Raw genomic sequence first — 15,570 nt, 5'->3', positions numbered from 1 at the left:
GGGTCCCCGTTATTCCAAAATACAAAAATGATCTGCTGTGTTGCAATCAAACTGATGGATTTTCACCGTATCTTGTGGCCACGCCACCATGTCTTGTGGTCACGTGTCAGAGCCAGCCTGACTCTGAAGACACTAGGCTCCAGGAGGGCACATGTCCCCGTCCAGTGTAAGATGCAAGCACCACGGGGCCCTGTGGGTCTGTGAGCAGAAAGAAGGAGGCATCTCACCAGGTCATGGCTGTGAAGGTCACAGGAAACAGAAGCCACCAGTAATAGTCTAACTTCTCAGAGAACACAGCGATCAGTAGTCCCACCAGCATTCCATTGTACCCGTGGAGGCCTGAGGCGATGGCAGACCTGGGTGGGGGCAGTTACATTGCATTTGAATTTGGTGGGGCTTGTAGGGCCCTCCCTGGTACTCCCAGAAGAAAGCTTACTCCTGAGTGTTGGGCAGTCACACAGCTGCTAGTGCCTTCCTAGATCTGACACACACACACGTGCACACACACACGGCCCTGATTACCTTGCCGTTCTAGAATTAAAGTATGCACTTTGTCTTCTCACTGTGTCTAAGCTCCCTCTTGGCTTCTCAGGGGGTCTCAGACTGCTAAGTTTAGTGAGAGATCTAACAGAAACCTGAGGTATGACACCAGGGAAAGTGTGTGTGTGTGTGTGTGTGTGTGTGTGTGTGTGTGTGTGTAGGAGACAGGGAGGAGGGGTGGGAGAGAAGGGGGAGGAGAGAGTGCATCTGACTGCATCGTGTGAAGCTGTAATTGTTGCAGTTGGCCTGTGTCCCAGAGTGGACAAGCTGAACCCACTGGGGATGCACAAAAGCCTCTCCCCACAGCAGGATAGGGAGGGGCCCAGAGGTGGGGAGAATCCAAGCTTGAGTCTATCCTTTCTTTTTGTTTCATCAGGGAAGGCTATGTGCTCCTAAACTTCTCTCCCTGATGCTAATAAACCCTGCCCTTGACCCTTCCTATGGCTCAGCTGGCTGGGGATGGGGAACAGGGTGAAGGAGGGACTGGGCAAATCACTGCAAGACCCCTGCCAGAGCATGAGGTTTGTGTACTGTGCTCTGTCCTGCCCTTGACTGTAAGTTGTCCAGGCTGGAACTTGTCTGTCTGACATCAGTGTAACAGAAAACAGCGTCTGGTGCACAGAGGGCTCTAGGCCTTGCTTAGTTGTTGAATGGGTGTATGTACATGCTAAAGCTTTTCACAGACTGATTGTCCTTGCCCAGCAAGGGCATCCAGAAGCATAAGGAGGGAAGAAGGGCGTTCTGGCTAGAGGATGGCTCCTGCCTGGCAGAGGCCATGGCTTGGGTCTGGAATGAGGGGAGCTTTCAGCTCTGGAGTGGCCAGGAGATTAGCTCAGCTAGACTGAGGAGAGTGGGAGCAGCTGGAGGGTGGGAGGAGGTATCTCTAAACAGTTTCCAACAAGAAAAGCTGAGCACATGGCACTGTGTGGGGACACTTGTATGGGACACTGGTTAGAGGGCTGGCTGCTCCTGAGGCCATAAACATATGAGGCAGTTGGAGACGGGGGTTGGGGTAGGGGGTGGGGAGGACGAAGTGGGTGGAAGAGTGGCTGGGAGGGAAGACCGCTGGGGTTTGGAATCTATCTCCTTGGGACTAGAAAATCTACCTAAAAAGCAGAAACCCATGTTTTGGGAAAATAATTAGTTTTAAGTCTGTGTGTGTGTGTGCATTTTATCTGTATTTTCCCATTTCTGTTCAGTGTTAGGATTTAGTACTTTTTTGGTTTTAATACTAGTTGCTTCAGGCAAGCTGAGAAAAAAATGGCTGACCCATACTGGGGGCTGTCCTGTAGTCCCAGTGGCAGGGTGCAGTGGGCATAGCAGGAATCAAACAAGGGAGCCCAGGGGAGACAAAATTAGAACCCCTCTCTGTGGAAGTCCCCTCCCAGAACACTTCTCTACCAAAACTTTGGTGGCTTCTGGGTTTGGTTGTCAGAATGAAACCCATTACCTTATATCTGCTCTGACTATCAAATATGTAAAACTTGGTTTAACCCCAATGCCAAAAAGATCTTCATTAGGACCACATTCCTTTAGGACTGCAGCATTAGTGCTGTTGACCTTGAGTTACTCTCTGTGAGCTACAGTCTCTGGGGTAGTGGGGTTAGGGTAACAGGGATAAGGAGGGACATGGGCTGATGGAGGAGGAGGAGGGGAGTAGGACTGGTGGACAGGAAGTAGCGGTGGTCAGGGGAACAGGGTTGGGGGAGTAGGGGTGGTAGAGAGGGATGGTGGGGGTTATGTTTAGATCATGTAGCTGTGTCAGTGATTTGCTGGGGACAGTGGTGAAGTCAGGGCTCCTTAGAAGGATTTATGTGTGGATATTGTGTAGGGTGTCTAGAGTTTTGAACCTATGGTATAGAACATGGTACTGACCTACCAGCAATGAATCTTTTCTTGACATAGTAGTAGAATATGAAACATTCAAAACAGACTTCCTGTCCTGAACATGCTTAGAACACAGCCAGGGAGAGAAGACTCAGAAAATAATTAGAGAGCCAACCCATATAGTACCAGGGTATGTTCTGTGGTTGTCCAGTGAGAAGGGAGGGTTCAGAGAGCACTGGGATAATTAGGGGTGCTCCCTGTAGGAGGAAGATTTGAAGGAATGGTAGGATTAGACAGGCAGAAGCAAAAATGCTCAGGTGGGAACAGTGTGATGCTGAGTGGTAGATGTGGTGGGCCCCAGCAGAGAAATCTCTGAAAGCAAAACTGGCACACACTAGTCTTACTAAAATGTTTGGGAGGATTAGGCAGGTATGGTATGTGTCTCCTCCATAGTACTGAAGTCCATGAAGCAACTCTCTGAATGGCTTGGCAAATTTACCAGTAGATTATGGTCAAGAGGGAAGTCAGAGCATGAAGGGGCTTTGGCTCCTTGAAGGTGAGCCAGTAAGCAGATCTCACAGATGAGGACAATGGAGCCAGGAGGGGAAGTACTTGCCCAAGGTCACATAGCTAAGGAGCTAGTGGGCTGGACAGAGTTCACCGCTGGTGTTTTACCCAACAGTGATGAAGCAGTGAGACAAGAGTTAATCTTGTCAGGGGCCAGTTCTGTGCCAGCCGTCCATGAGATGACAAGTAACTGGAAACAAGGAATAGGGAACCTACTGGGTTAAAGAGAGACACAAAATCCTGGCTGGAGCCTATTTTTTATGTCACTCACCAAACCTGCACACAAAATAATTCAGCCTCTCCTTCATCCAATTTGTCATGGCCTCCTGGCTTGCTAGAATCAGAGTGCTCCCCTAATGCTACCTCAGAGGTGCATGAATGGCTTCTCAGGGGAGACAAACTGACTCACAAATTTGCCTTGGTGGCATCTGGAATGTGAGGTAGGCCTGGATGAAGTGTGATGTTGGTCACAACACAACCAACTCTGATGACTCCCCATCCCCTGGGTTCACCAGGGGCCCTTTGGCCTTGCTGTCCACACTCTGTCTGTATGACAAGGACAGTACTGACCTTCAGCCTAGAAGATGCAGGCATTGTGTTGCAGCCCGAGCCCTGCTACCCACTGACTGTGGCACCTTAGGTGAATACCTGCTCCTCCCAGTCTTTCTCCTACCTTCACTGTCTGCCTGGTGATGTGATGGAAAGACTCACATGTAACAAGGCATGACAGTGCTTTTCAATCTTTTTGACAGTAACCCGCGGTAAGGAGGGAATACCGCGGTAAGGAGCATGACTCAGTTCTCTCTCTCAGTCTCCCTAACCTCACCCACCCCCCACATATACAACACATCCCAACATTAATGAAACAAAAATGTCACAAAATATTTCCTACACATGAATTACTCTAATCTATTTTATTTTATTATTTTAATTTTTAAAAATGCTGTTGCCAATTGATTCATGATCCACAAATGGATTGGTGACCACAAATTGAAAAACACTAAAAATAAGAGCATTCCCAAACTTCTCTGATGATCAGAAGCATCCAGGAGGATCTCGTTAAAAACATCCCCTCCCAAACCCACTGAATGGGACTATCTGAGGGAACAGAAGTGGTTGGGGTGGAGAAGTCACATTTCTTAACAGCGAGCCCTGGTGACTCTAGCCATCAGGAAAATTTGGGAACTTTTGGAACAGCATGGGGCAAAGTCTGAGAAAATGGTCCAGTTCCAGAAAATGCTACTTGTTATTGTTCCTGGACTTTGTGGCTACCAGTGCAGGGTTGGGGGGGCCCTCCTCTAGCTGTCTCCCAGCTCTGCACTGGGTTGGAGGGGCCCTCCTCTAGCTGTCTCCCACCTCCACACTGCCCTCCCCACTCTACCTTCCTCCTCTCTCCCAGATCCCATGTTTCCAGCTCAAAGGCCACCCTCTCTCATACCCCCACCCCCAAAACACTCTGAAACATCTGTCTTCTCTGAGCTCTCCGGTATATACCATCTCATATTATTCTGGGACATTTCTTGCCTGTTAGTCAACCAGACTGTAGGCTCCATAAGGGAAGAACAGTTTAAGAGTTCCTCTGCACCCACCTCATAGGGAATGTTTCCAGAAGGATCTACAGTCAAAAGGAGCCTAGTGCTGTCACTTGGTTTGAGCACAGGAGTGGTTTAATTCTGTAGAGACCTCCAGTGACCTGTTCAAGGTTGATCTTTAGGAGACTTGGGCTGGTTGGTAGGATAACGTTGGCTGATCACTCAGGGACACACTTCTCTATCTGTCTAACCCAAGACCCCACGACCACTGCAGACAGGCACCCACCTGTCCTGGTTCAAGGCGAGGGCAGTTAAGGTTGAGACCACTGCCCCCAACACCCCAGCAATCGTCCACCAGGGATTCTGGATCAGAAGCCCTATGAAGATGATGAATCCGCTGAAAGGGTTGTTGACAAACATTACCTGAGCAGTGCCCCTCAGGACCCATTCTGTAACCTGGAGGGCCAGTGGCTTATCTGAAAGAGATAGGCAGAGCCATCAGCAGAGTCCCGGTTGTGCTTCCCTGCTGGACCACTGGTTGGCGTGGCAACCAAGGCAAACAAGGATGCATGAGCCAGGACATTTCCTCTCGTTTGGCCTGGCACCTAGCCCAAGTCTCTGAGTGGCTAGGCAATCAGTCCACAGTGGGTGTTAGTTTTTGCCGTACAGACTGAGGCATCGTGCTGAGACCAATTTAACGCCGTTCCAGCCCTCGACTTGGTTGGCAAGGAAGCCTCAGGAGCATTCCAAGGGAAATTTATTGGTCCAAGGGAAGGGGTGAGGAGGCAGGGAAACCCTCTTTTTGTGTTGTGCCGTATGACTCAGTTGAGAACTGGTATCTGAGCAGCAAAGAAAGTCATCTAGAGAAAAGGAGCTGGAAAGGAAATGGCTTTAGCTCAGCTATGGAATCAGTATTGAGTTAGGACCCGGGGGAAGCCAGGTCAAGAAGAGGGAACATACATTCTGGTTTGGTTTCCAGGACAGCCTATGCGGGTGTGATTGGGGAGGGAAGGGCTGTTTTTTGCAGTATTTAGTTGAGGTAAACTAGGAGAAGAAGGACATTGAAAGGAAAGAAAGAGCCTTGGAACATGGTGGAGGGTGATGTCAATATTTTCTTGGCACATAATAAATGGCCATGGAACAAGGGAAGGAATGACAACTTGTTTGGGAAATGACTTATATACCACTAAGTGGTTGTCCTGTATCTATTCCACATAGGGGCAAAGAATTTGCAAAGCCCTAAAATTAGTGAAGTGTTTTTAATTCTGAAACTCTATGGGAATTCCAAGTTAGTAGGGTACATTGGACCCATCCAGAGCCAACTCAGGGTGGGAGTACTCCAACTGTGGGAGTCCTCTCAATGGGTGAGTGAGGGAGCAGCTTCCTCCACTCACGCCTGAGGGAGGGCTGTCTCCCTGGCCCAGCCCGGCTGCTTCTTTCCTGGGACTTTGCCTACCTTTCAGCCAGCTCCTGCACTCCTTCATGTCCCCTGTGAGGTATCCCACTGCTTGGAAGAGGCTGATGCCCCCCAAGCCTGCAGAGCCCCGATGAGCTGCCCCGCTTTCTCTCCTTTTACTCCTTTCATTGAGTTTTTCCATTTTCACAATATGGCTGTCTTCATTGGATGACCGGAGATCCTTTTAAGAGAAGCCATGACAAACTATCAAATAATACAGACTTTTGAGAGCAAGGGCATTTGGGGATAGGGAAGGTTGGCAGGTGTCCTGATAAAGACAAATGATCATAAAACATGTGTCCATTCTCTATTGTGGTCCAAAGTGCTGCACACAGGCCATCTCTTCCTAGGACCACTACACATTCTTCACAGTTGGGTTTCATAGACTTTTGTGCCATGGATCCCTGGTGGCAGCTGGGCAAGGCTGTGGACTTCTTTCCAGAATAATGTTTGGAAATGGATAAAGTAAACAGGATAGCAAAGAAAACCAGTTATACTGAAGCAGTTATTACAATATTAAAAAAAATCCTATGATCTACATATAGGTACAGCCAGTCCAATATCTATTATAATTTCAAAGTAGCAGTGAGTGAATAAGTGGGGCCTCTTCACCCCAACTCAGGACAACTTTAAAGGGCTGCTTGAGATCTAGAGCTGACCATAGGGTCACCTGGGGCCCTTATTGCCCAACTTCTTCACCTAATCCTGTTGCCCTTCCTCTTCTACAACTATTGACTGCAAAGGCACATCCCAGTTAACTTCTTACATGAAAATCACCATCTCAAAGTCAGCTTTCTAGGGGAGCCCAATCTGTGACAATGACAACAATCTCAGGTGCTACTGATATGATTATAGTTCATTATTTATATTTATAATTGAAGTAAGTACTAAAGTTCATTGGAGGTTAGTGAAATAAAGGTAAATTATCTTCCCCATTCAAGTTTATCTGCCCTTGGTTCTATCTGTGGCCTCCTAGGTCAGGACTGCTTGCTCTTAAACTGCACTGTCCAATATCACAGCCAATAGCTGTGGCTATTGAACACTTAAAATGTGGCTAATCTGAATTGAGATGTGCTCTAAGTATATTCTGAAGACTTACTATGAAAAAATAATGTGTAAAATATCTCAACGATACTTTATACTGACTATATAATGAAATAACTGCTTCTTTTTACTTCTAAAAAATGTGGCTAATAGACATTTGAACAAACATGTGTGGCTCATATTATACTTCTATTGTATGCTGATGGTCTATAGATTTCCCCAACTTCCTTCCTACATCAAAACTTAAATGTCTTGAGGATATCAATGAAAACAGTGGAGTAAGGATCTCCAAAAATTCTCTCTTCTATAAAGGCAATACACATTCTTTTACAGCACACATGGAACCTTCTCCAGTATAGACCATATGTTAGGCCATAAGATAAGTAAAATATTTTTCCCTTGCCTCCAGAGACATGTTGAGTAAGAAGCTGCTGTGGCCAAGGTCAAAGAGGTTTTTGTCTGCTTTCTCCTCAAGGATTTTGATGGCTTCCTGTCTTACATTTAGGTCTTTTATCCATTTTGAGTTTATTTTTGTGTGTGGTGTAAGAAAGTGGTCCACGTTCATTTTTCTGCATGTTGCTCTCCAGTTTTCCCAGCACCACTTGCTGAAGAGACTGCCTTTATTCCATTGGATATTCTTTCCTGCTTTGTCAAAGATTAGTTGGCCATACATTTGTGGGTCCATTTCTGGGTTCTCTATTCTGTTCCATTGATCTGAGTGTCTGTTCTTGTACCAGTACCATACTGTCTTGATGATTACAGCTTTGTAATACAGCTTGAAGTTGGATAAGTAAAACATTTTTACCGATAAAAAGGTATCACTAAATTTAAAGGGATTGAAATCATGTTTTCTGGCCATAATGGAGTGAATTTAGAAATCAAAAGCAGAAGGAAATTTGGGAAATGATGTGGCAATTAAACAACACGCTCCTAAATAATCAATGGATCAAAGAGGAAATCAGAAGAGAAATTAGGAGCTACTCTGAGATGAATGAAAACAAAACTTACAGGATGCAGCTAAATCAGTGTTAGAGGGAAATTGTAGGTATAAAGACCTGTGCTAAAAAGAGAAATATTCTGTATCAACAACTTAACCTTCCACTTTAGGAAACTAGAATGACAGTGAACTAAACCAAAAGCAAGTAGAGTGAAGGATATAACAAAGATGATCAAGAAAATAAATGAAATAGAGAATGAAAAATACAGAAAAATCATTGAAACTAAAAGATGGTTCTTTGTAAAGGTCAAAATTGACAAACTTTTAGCTAGATTGACCAAGACGAGAAAAGAAGATTGAAATTACCAGAATCAGAAATGAGAGACGAGACATGACTACCAACCTTCAAGAAATAAAATGGGTTGGGGTGCATGGGTGGCTCAGGCAGTTGTTTGACTCTTGATTTCAGCTCAGGTCATGATCTCATGATTCATGGGATTGAGCCTCGCATCAGGCTCTGCACTGACAATGAGGAGCCTGCTTGAGATTCTCTGTGTCTCCCGCTCTCTCTGCCCCTCCCCCCTCACACACTCTCTCCCTCTTTCAAAATAAATAAACATTAAAAAAATTAAAAATGTTACAAATAAATGGATTCTAAAGAAATGAATAATTGTGTGCTAACAAATCAGATAACCTAGATGAACTGGATACATTCCTAGAAAGGCAAAAACTACCAAACTGACTCAAGAAGAAACAGAAAAATCTGAGCTGACTTATAACAAAGTAAATTATATTAGTAAAGCAAAACCAAAAACAACAAACAAAACACTTCCCACAAAGAAAAGCCCAAGTTCAGATGGCTGTACATTCTACCAAATCTTTAAAGAATTAATAACAGTATTTTTCAAAAAACAGAAGAGAAGGCAATACTTCTTATCACATTCTGTGAAGCTAGTATTAGTATTACCCTAACACCAAAGCCAGACAAAGACATCACAAAAGAAAATTACAGATCAATCTGCTTTATAAATATAGATGCAAAAATCCTTAACAAAACACTACCAAGCCAGATTCAGTAACATATAAAAAGAATGATGGCCAAGTGGGATTTATTCTCAGAATTCAAGACTGTTTCAATGTATAAAAAAATCAATCAATAATTATTACTATTGAAAGAATAAAAGAAAAAACCCACATGATTGTTTCAATAGACACAGAAAAACCACTTGAAAAATTCAACAACCTTTCCTGATAAAAGCATTCAAAAAACCAGGAATAGAAAGGAAATTTCTCAACTGAATAAAGGATATCTACTAAAAACCCACAGTTAATATTATATATAACGGTGAAAGATGGGATGCTTTCCCTTTAAGATCAGGAATGAGACAATGATGTTGGTTCTCTTGTCACTTCAATTTAATAATGTACTGCAAGTTTTGGCCAGATCAATTAGATAAGAAAAAAACAGGCCAAAAGGGACCCAGATTAGAAAGAAAGGATTTAGGGGAGCCTGGGTGGCGCAGTCGGTTAAGCGTCCGACTTCAGCCAGGTCACGATCTCGCAGTCCGTGAGTTCGAGCCCCGCGTCAGGCTCTGGGCTGATGGCTCAGAGCCTGGAGCCTGTTTCCGATTCTGTGTCTCCCTCTCTCTCAGCCCCTCCCCCGTTCATGCTCTGTCTCTCTCTGTCCCCAAAATAAATAAACGTTGAAAAAAAAAAAAAAGAAAGAAAGAAAGAAAGGATTTAAAATCTCTCCATTTGCAGATGGGACATTCTGCTGTATAGAAACTCCTTAAAAAATCTTCAACCACCTCCCCGCCCCTCACCAAATCTATTAAAGTTAATGGACAAGTTCAGCAAATTTGCTGGATAGAAGATCAATATACAAAAATCAACTTTATTTTTATATATGAGAAAGGAACAATCCAAGAATATTGTGAAGAAAATTCTATTCATGACAGTGTGAAAAAGAATAAAATATTTTGGAATAAATTTAACAAGAAAGTCTTTATATCCTAAAACTAAAGGTTTTATACAAGTTTTTTAATACTAAAAACTACAAAAAATCAAAAGGAATTAAAGACTTAAGTAAATGGAAATATATCCTGTGTCCATGGATTGGAAGACTTACTCTTGTTAAAAATGGCAATACTCCTTAAATTGATCTATAGATTTAATACAATCTCTACCAAAATCTGAGTTTCATTTTTTTTTCAGAAATTCAAAGTCAGATCTTAAAATTAATATAGAAATTCAGGGGTCTGAGAACAGATAAAACAATCTTGCTTGATTTCAAAACTTACTTCAAAGCTACCGTAATCAAGATAGCGTGGTACTCACATAAGGATAAGTATATAAATCAGTTAAATAAAATTGAGAGTCTAGAGATAAACACATACACCTACGGTCCGTTGATTTTTTTTTTTAATTTTTTTTTTAATGTTTTTATTTATTTTTGAGACAGAGAGAGACAGATCATGAACGGGGGAGGGTCAGAGAGAGAGGGAGACACAGAATCGGAAGCAGGCTCCAGGCTCTGGGCCATCAGCCCAGAGCCCGACGCGGGGCTCGAACTCACGGACCGCGAGATCGTGACCTGGCTGAAGTCGGACGCTTAACCGACTGCGCCACCCAGGTGCCCCGGTCCGTTGATTTTTGATGAGTGTCAAAACAGTTCAATGGAGAAAGAATAGCCTTTTCAATAAATGGTGTTGGGACAACTGGATAATTGGACCCCTACTTAATGCCTTATACAAAAATTAACTCAAAATGGAGAAGAGACTTACATGTAAGTGCTAAAATTATAAAACTGTTAGATAAAAACATAGGAGTAAATCTTTGTGACCTGGATAAGAAAATGGTTTCTTAGATATGACACCAAATACATAAGCAATCAAAGACAAGAGAGATAAATTGGACTTAAAATCACCAATTTTGTGCTTCTAAGGACACTATCAAGATAGTGAAAAGACCTATAAAGTGGGAGAAATTATTTGTGAATCATACAATTGGCAAGGGCCTAATATCCAGAATATATAAAGAACTATTACAACTCCACAATAAAAAGACAAATAACCCAATTGAAAGATGGGCAAAGGATTTGAAAAGACATTTTTCTGAAGACGGTATATAAGTGGTCATTAAGCACATGAAAAGATGTTCAACATCAATTTGACATTAGGGAAATACTAATCAAAATCACAGTGAGATGTCAGTTCACATCCACCCAGGCTGTAATAAAAAAGACCGTAACGAGTTTTGACAAGGAGGTAGACTGGAACAATGTATACCTGGCTGGAGAGAATGTACACCTGATGCAGCTACTTTGGAAAACAGTTTGGCAGCTCCTTAAAATGTTAAACATAGATTTACCATATGACCCAGAAATTCCACTTCTGGATATATACCCAAGAAGAAGAAAAACATATGTCTGCACAAAAACTTCGACACAAATGTTCACAGTAGCATTGTTTTTTTTTTTTTTTTTTTATAACAGGCAAAAAGAAACAACCCAGTGTCAGTCAATGGATGAATGGGTAAGTAGGCTATGGTACCCTCATACCATGAAATATTGTTGGGTCATAAAAAGAAATGATGTACCGAGTCATGCTACAATAAGGATGCACCTGAAAGCGTTACGTTAAATGACACAAGCATTTCACAAAAGGCCATATGTTATATGATTCCATTTACATCACACATACGGAACGGGCAAATCCACAGGGACACAAGGTAGATTGGTGGTGGCCCGGTGGAATGCGGAGTGACTGCTAATGAGTATTGGGTTTCTTTTCAAGGTGATGAAAATATTCTGGAGTTCAGTGGTGGTGATGTTGGCAAACTTTGTAATTATGCGAAAAATCAGTGAAATGTATACTTTAAAGGGGTGAATTTTATGGCATGTAAATTATATCTCATTAAAAAAAACCCAAACGTTAGTGGTCCTGGATCCCTCTCCACTCTATCAGTTCAAGGAGTGTTAAAAGCTAGCATTTGAACACAGGCCTTACTTTGGGAGACAATAAGGTAATTCAAGGGAGCAGGTCTAAGGGGAAAGATTTCGGGGACTGGTTGGAAGACCAGTGTGTGACTGTGCATTCCCCGCCTGCCTCTAAAATCATGTTGCACACAGAAACACGTTTTCTATCTTAGACCCACTGGGACCAACCAGGGGGTGGAACCCTGCGTTGACTGGGGCAGAGCCTCTCCGGCCACTGACCCTTCCAAGGCATTATGCAACCCGTGCACTGGGCAGCTGGGAGAGCAGCATCTTTCATCACCCTTCCTACCCTTCCCTCCACCTGTGAAATATCCTGGGAGGGACACTCCTCACCTTTTCTTCAGGCATTTCCAGGAGGGGCAGGGCTGGGTGTGTATCCTGGGGGCTTGAGGGCCAGCTAGGGCTGGTAAACTCTGACTCATACAGTTTGTATCTGCTGGAAAGAGGCTCTGTCAGGAGAGGGCTGCTGTGATGAGTGTCAGACATTTCCTTCAGGGGGCAGTCGCTCCTAGGTCCTGCAAGCGGAAAGGAAAGGGGGAGAACAGTGAGTCAGGATGGGGCCCAAGGGGACTTGGCTGAGGCTGCAGGGAGGCCGCAGGAGGCATGCAGTCGGTCCTGATACATGACTCTTGCAGTAGAGTGCTGCCAGAGAGCCCTGGGGCCACTCCTCCACCATTGTGGCCTTATCTTTCAAAATCCCCCCATTCTTCCAAGTCCAGAGGAAAGTCCATTTCTGCCGTGAAGATTTCCCTGACCACCCAGTTAGAATAGATGCCTCTCTTTTTTTTCCTGATCACTGAAATATTTTTTCTCTACCTTTTATATTATCCATAGTACTATCTCACTGCTGTAGTTGTAAAAATACTTTCTCTTTGATATGCACACATAGATCTGGGGCTTCTAACTGAGTGGGGATCTAAGGGCGACTCCTTTTCTTACTTGCTATGGAGCTTATGTTGATTATGGTTGACCTCTAGTCCCTCCTCTCTTCCCTCTGCTGTCAGTGCCCTTTCCAGCTTCTTCCTCCTTTTCCTTCCCCAGGAACAGTTCAAAGAAGCAGCAGCAGTTCTGGTAACATCTACTAGAAGCTGTGTGCACCAGGCTGGAGGTCCTTCCCCCTCCACGTGGGACTCCTTTTCCCTTCACTACTGGGGCCAGGGTTTATGCCAGGACTAGCTGGTGGAGTAACTTCTGCCTGCGGTCCTCAGTTTCCTGGCTTACTGTGGCTGCCCGCTGGTAGTGCGTGCTTCTCTCCTTCCTCTTCAAGCCACCTTAGCCATTCTGTTCTTCTTTGTCTTCCCCTGGCTCAGTTATGTCTTCACTTACTTTACTGTTCCTATGACAGGTGGCTTTGGACCTGCACAGTCCCCTCTCAGTATGATCTAGACTTCTCCCCATGGCTCCACCCTGCCTCCCCTGAGTTGCAAGACAGTGTATCTTAGGACGGGGTCTGCAGATCCCTAGCATGGGTGCTGGTGTTCCTCCCACTTAGCACTGCAGACCCAGATAAATGATGCAGAGTTCTCTTCCAAAGGGGAGCCAGACCCCTTCCTCTACTTGCATTAGTGCCATTTCCCTGGGCTATTTCCTACTCCCAATGAAAGGATTTCTTGTTCTTCCCTGTTGCTTCCAGACCACTGCTCACTTCGCTGGTGCAGAAAGCCCTCTTTTTTGAGGCTTACACTATCCCTCTCACTGCTCACTGCTGTGTTACTGACTTCCTGGTCATTCACTCCTTCAGTGAAGACTTGAGGGGCTCCTTTCTAGTCATCTTCATCTCTACTCCAATAATTTTCAGTAACTTCAATGTCTGTACATTGATTGAGATTGATCTCTTTGACATAAAGTCATCACTGCATTCTCTGACTTCACAGACCCTTGTGTTCCTCATTTCTAGTGACCCTCTCTACCTCTTCTTTTCAGCCACTAATTTCCAGTCACCATGTGGACTTGGTCTTACACAAACTATGAAATCTCCAGAGTCTGATGCTCTCCTTTGGACTTCAGGCTCACCTGCTCAAGTGCGTCCACTGACAGCACTTTCACTTCTGGGAGACCTCCAGTCCCTTAGCTCCACCAGCTCCCTATCTCCCCTGCCCTCCTTAACCAACTTAGACTTTGGAGCAGTCACTTTACTTCTTTCAACACCCTTGCTCTGCCCTCCCCAATCCCTTCTCATGCTTGCGTGGTGAAATCCTGGCCAGGCTAAACCCAACACTCCATCTCTTCTAGGCTTTCATCAAGCAACTGAACATTGCCTGAGAAAAACTGCATAACTGGGTAGGCTGCCGTCACTTTAGATTTATGCTTGCCATCCTCTTGGGCGGACTCCTGGCACTCTCCTTTCCGTCTTTGGCCAGCCCAGGCTGGTTTCTGCTGCTACTGCCCCTGCTGTAAGACCTCCATGTTGGCAAATCTGAAACATGCTTTGGTCTTCATCTCATCAGACAGCTCAGGGCATCCACACAGCTGACCATCCCTCCTTGACACACTCTCCTCTTTTTGGCATTTACATTGATCCTCTTTCTAGCTGCTCTTTCACACTGTCCTTGGCTGGCTCCTCCTGTAAATATAAGCATTCTGTTGAGCTCTGTTCTGGACCATTTTCTCTTTACTGATGCTCCTACCCAGCTGACGTCAGCTCTCACTGTGGCTTTATCCTCCATCTGTGTACCTATGACTCCCAAATCTAATATTTCCAGCCCAGTTTTGAGCATTGGATTCACAGATTTAATTGTCTACTTTACACTTGCATATGGATGTTCCAGAAATAGCATAAAGTTAATGCACTGAAACAGCTCATAATGTTTCCTTCTCAGATCCTGTCCTGTCTGAAAGGTGCCTGTCTCAGGGAAAGTCCTCTCTCCAATCCAAGCTACTCCTTATAATACCCCTTCTAACCTCCCCCAATCCAGTAATACTACCTCTAAAATACACCTGGATGTCCACTGTCACCATTTGGCTGCCATCACCTCTTGCCACTGCTCCAGTAACTCCCAATCGGACACCTCACTTCTCAGATTTCTCCTTCACGCCATGCTCCACAGGGCCACCAGTGCTGTCATATCAATACTCAACTTTGCTCATGTCTGTTCCCTGCTTCAATCCCATCAATGGCTACTGATGGAAAAATGCATCTTAAACATGCACACAGAACTCTGTACCACCATGTTCCTGTTATGTTTTAGCCCACCCTGGGTTTCTCCTGCCTCTTGTCTCTAAGTTCCACACTTGCCTCCTTTCAGTGCCTAAGTGTTGAACACTTTCCACCTCAGGGCCTCTGCAAATGCTGGTCTGTGTGCCCAGATGGGCTCTCCGTTGCTAGTTACCTAGAAACTCCTCTTCTTCCCTCAAGCATTGTCTCCATTACCACTCATCAGAGAAGCCTGCCCAGATCAGCTCCTGACCATGTTCTCCTATCATACTCTCATGGGACCTAATGTCTTTCCTTATAGCATTTTTTTTTGTACCAAGTGATGATAGATTTATTTTTATAGTGTATGTCTCCCCACCAGAACTTAAGATACATGAGGACAGTGACCTTTTTTGTTCTGTTTACTGCTGTATTCTATTCTTAGCTCCTAGCTAAGTGCCTGGCACATAGCAGATGTTCAATAAATAGTTAAATGAGGGAAGGAAGAAGGGGAGGAAGAAAAGGAGGAAGAATAGA

The 15,570-nt window shown here is 44.5% G+C and overlaps 1 protein-coding gene across 2 annotated transcripts in view; it reads right to left on the bottom strand.

Moving 5' to 3' along the window:
- The window catches only part of SLC14A2 (solute carrier family 14 member 2), a 505,451-nt gene that overhangs the window by 41,877 nt on the left and 448,004 nt on the right, over positions 1–15,570 (bottom strand). The window contains exons 4-7 of one of the 2 annotated variants that reach the window (XM_045459753.1): positions 12,234–12,415; positions 5,923–6,103; positions 4,753–4,942; positions 228–356 (exon numbers count right to left, since the gene is read on the bottom strand). In XM_045459753.1, the coding sequence (XP_045315709.1) occupies positions 228–356; positions 4,753–4,942; positions 5,923–6,103; positions 12,234–12,386 (653 nt within the window). In that variant the 5' untranslated portion in view covers positions 12,387–12,415. Of the gene's footprint in view, positions 1–227; positions 357–4,752; positions 4,943–5,922; positions 6,104–12,233; positions 12,416–15,570 lie in introns of those variants that run through there. The other variant, XM_045459754.1, reaches the window with a different exon arrangement.

Source organism: Leopardus geoffroyi, chromosome D3 (assembly GCF_018350155.1).
Source record: "Leopardus geoffroyi isolate Oge1 chromosome D3, O.geoffroyi_Oge1_pat1.0, whole genome shotgun sequence".
Lineage (NCBI taxonomy): Eukaryota > Metazoa > Chordata > Mammalia > Carnivora > Felidae > Leopardus > Leopardus geoffroyi.
Note: the sequence above shows the minus strand (reverse complement) of the source record. Positions and strands in the feature narration are given on the sequence as shown.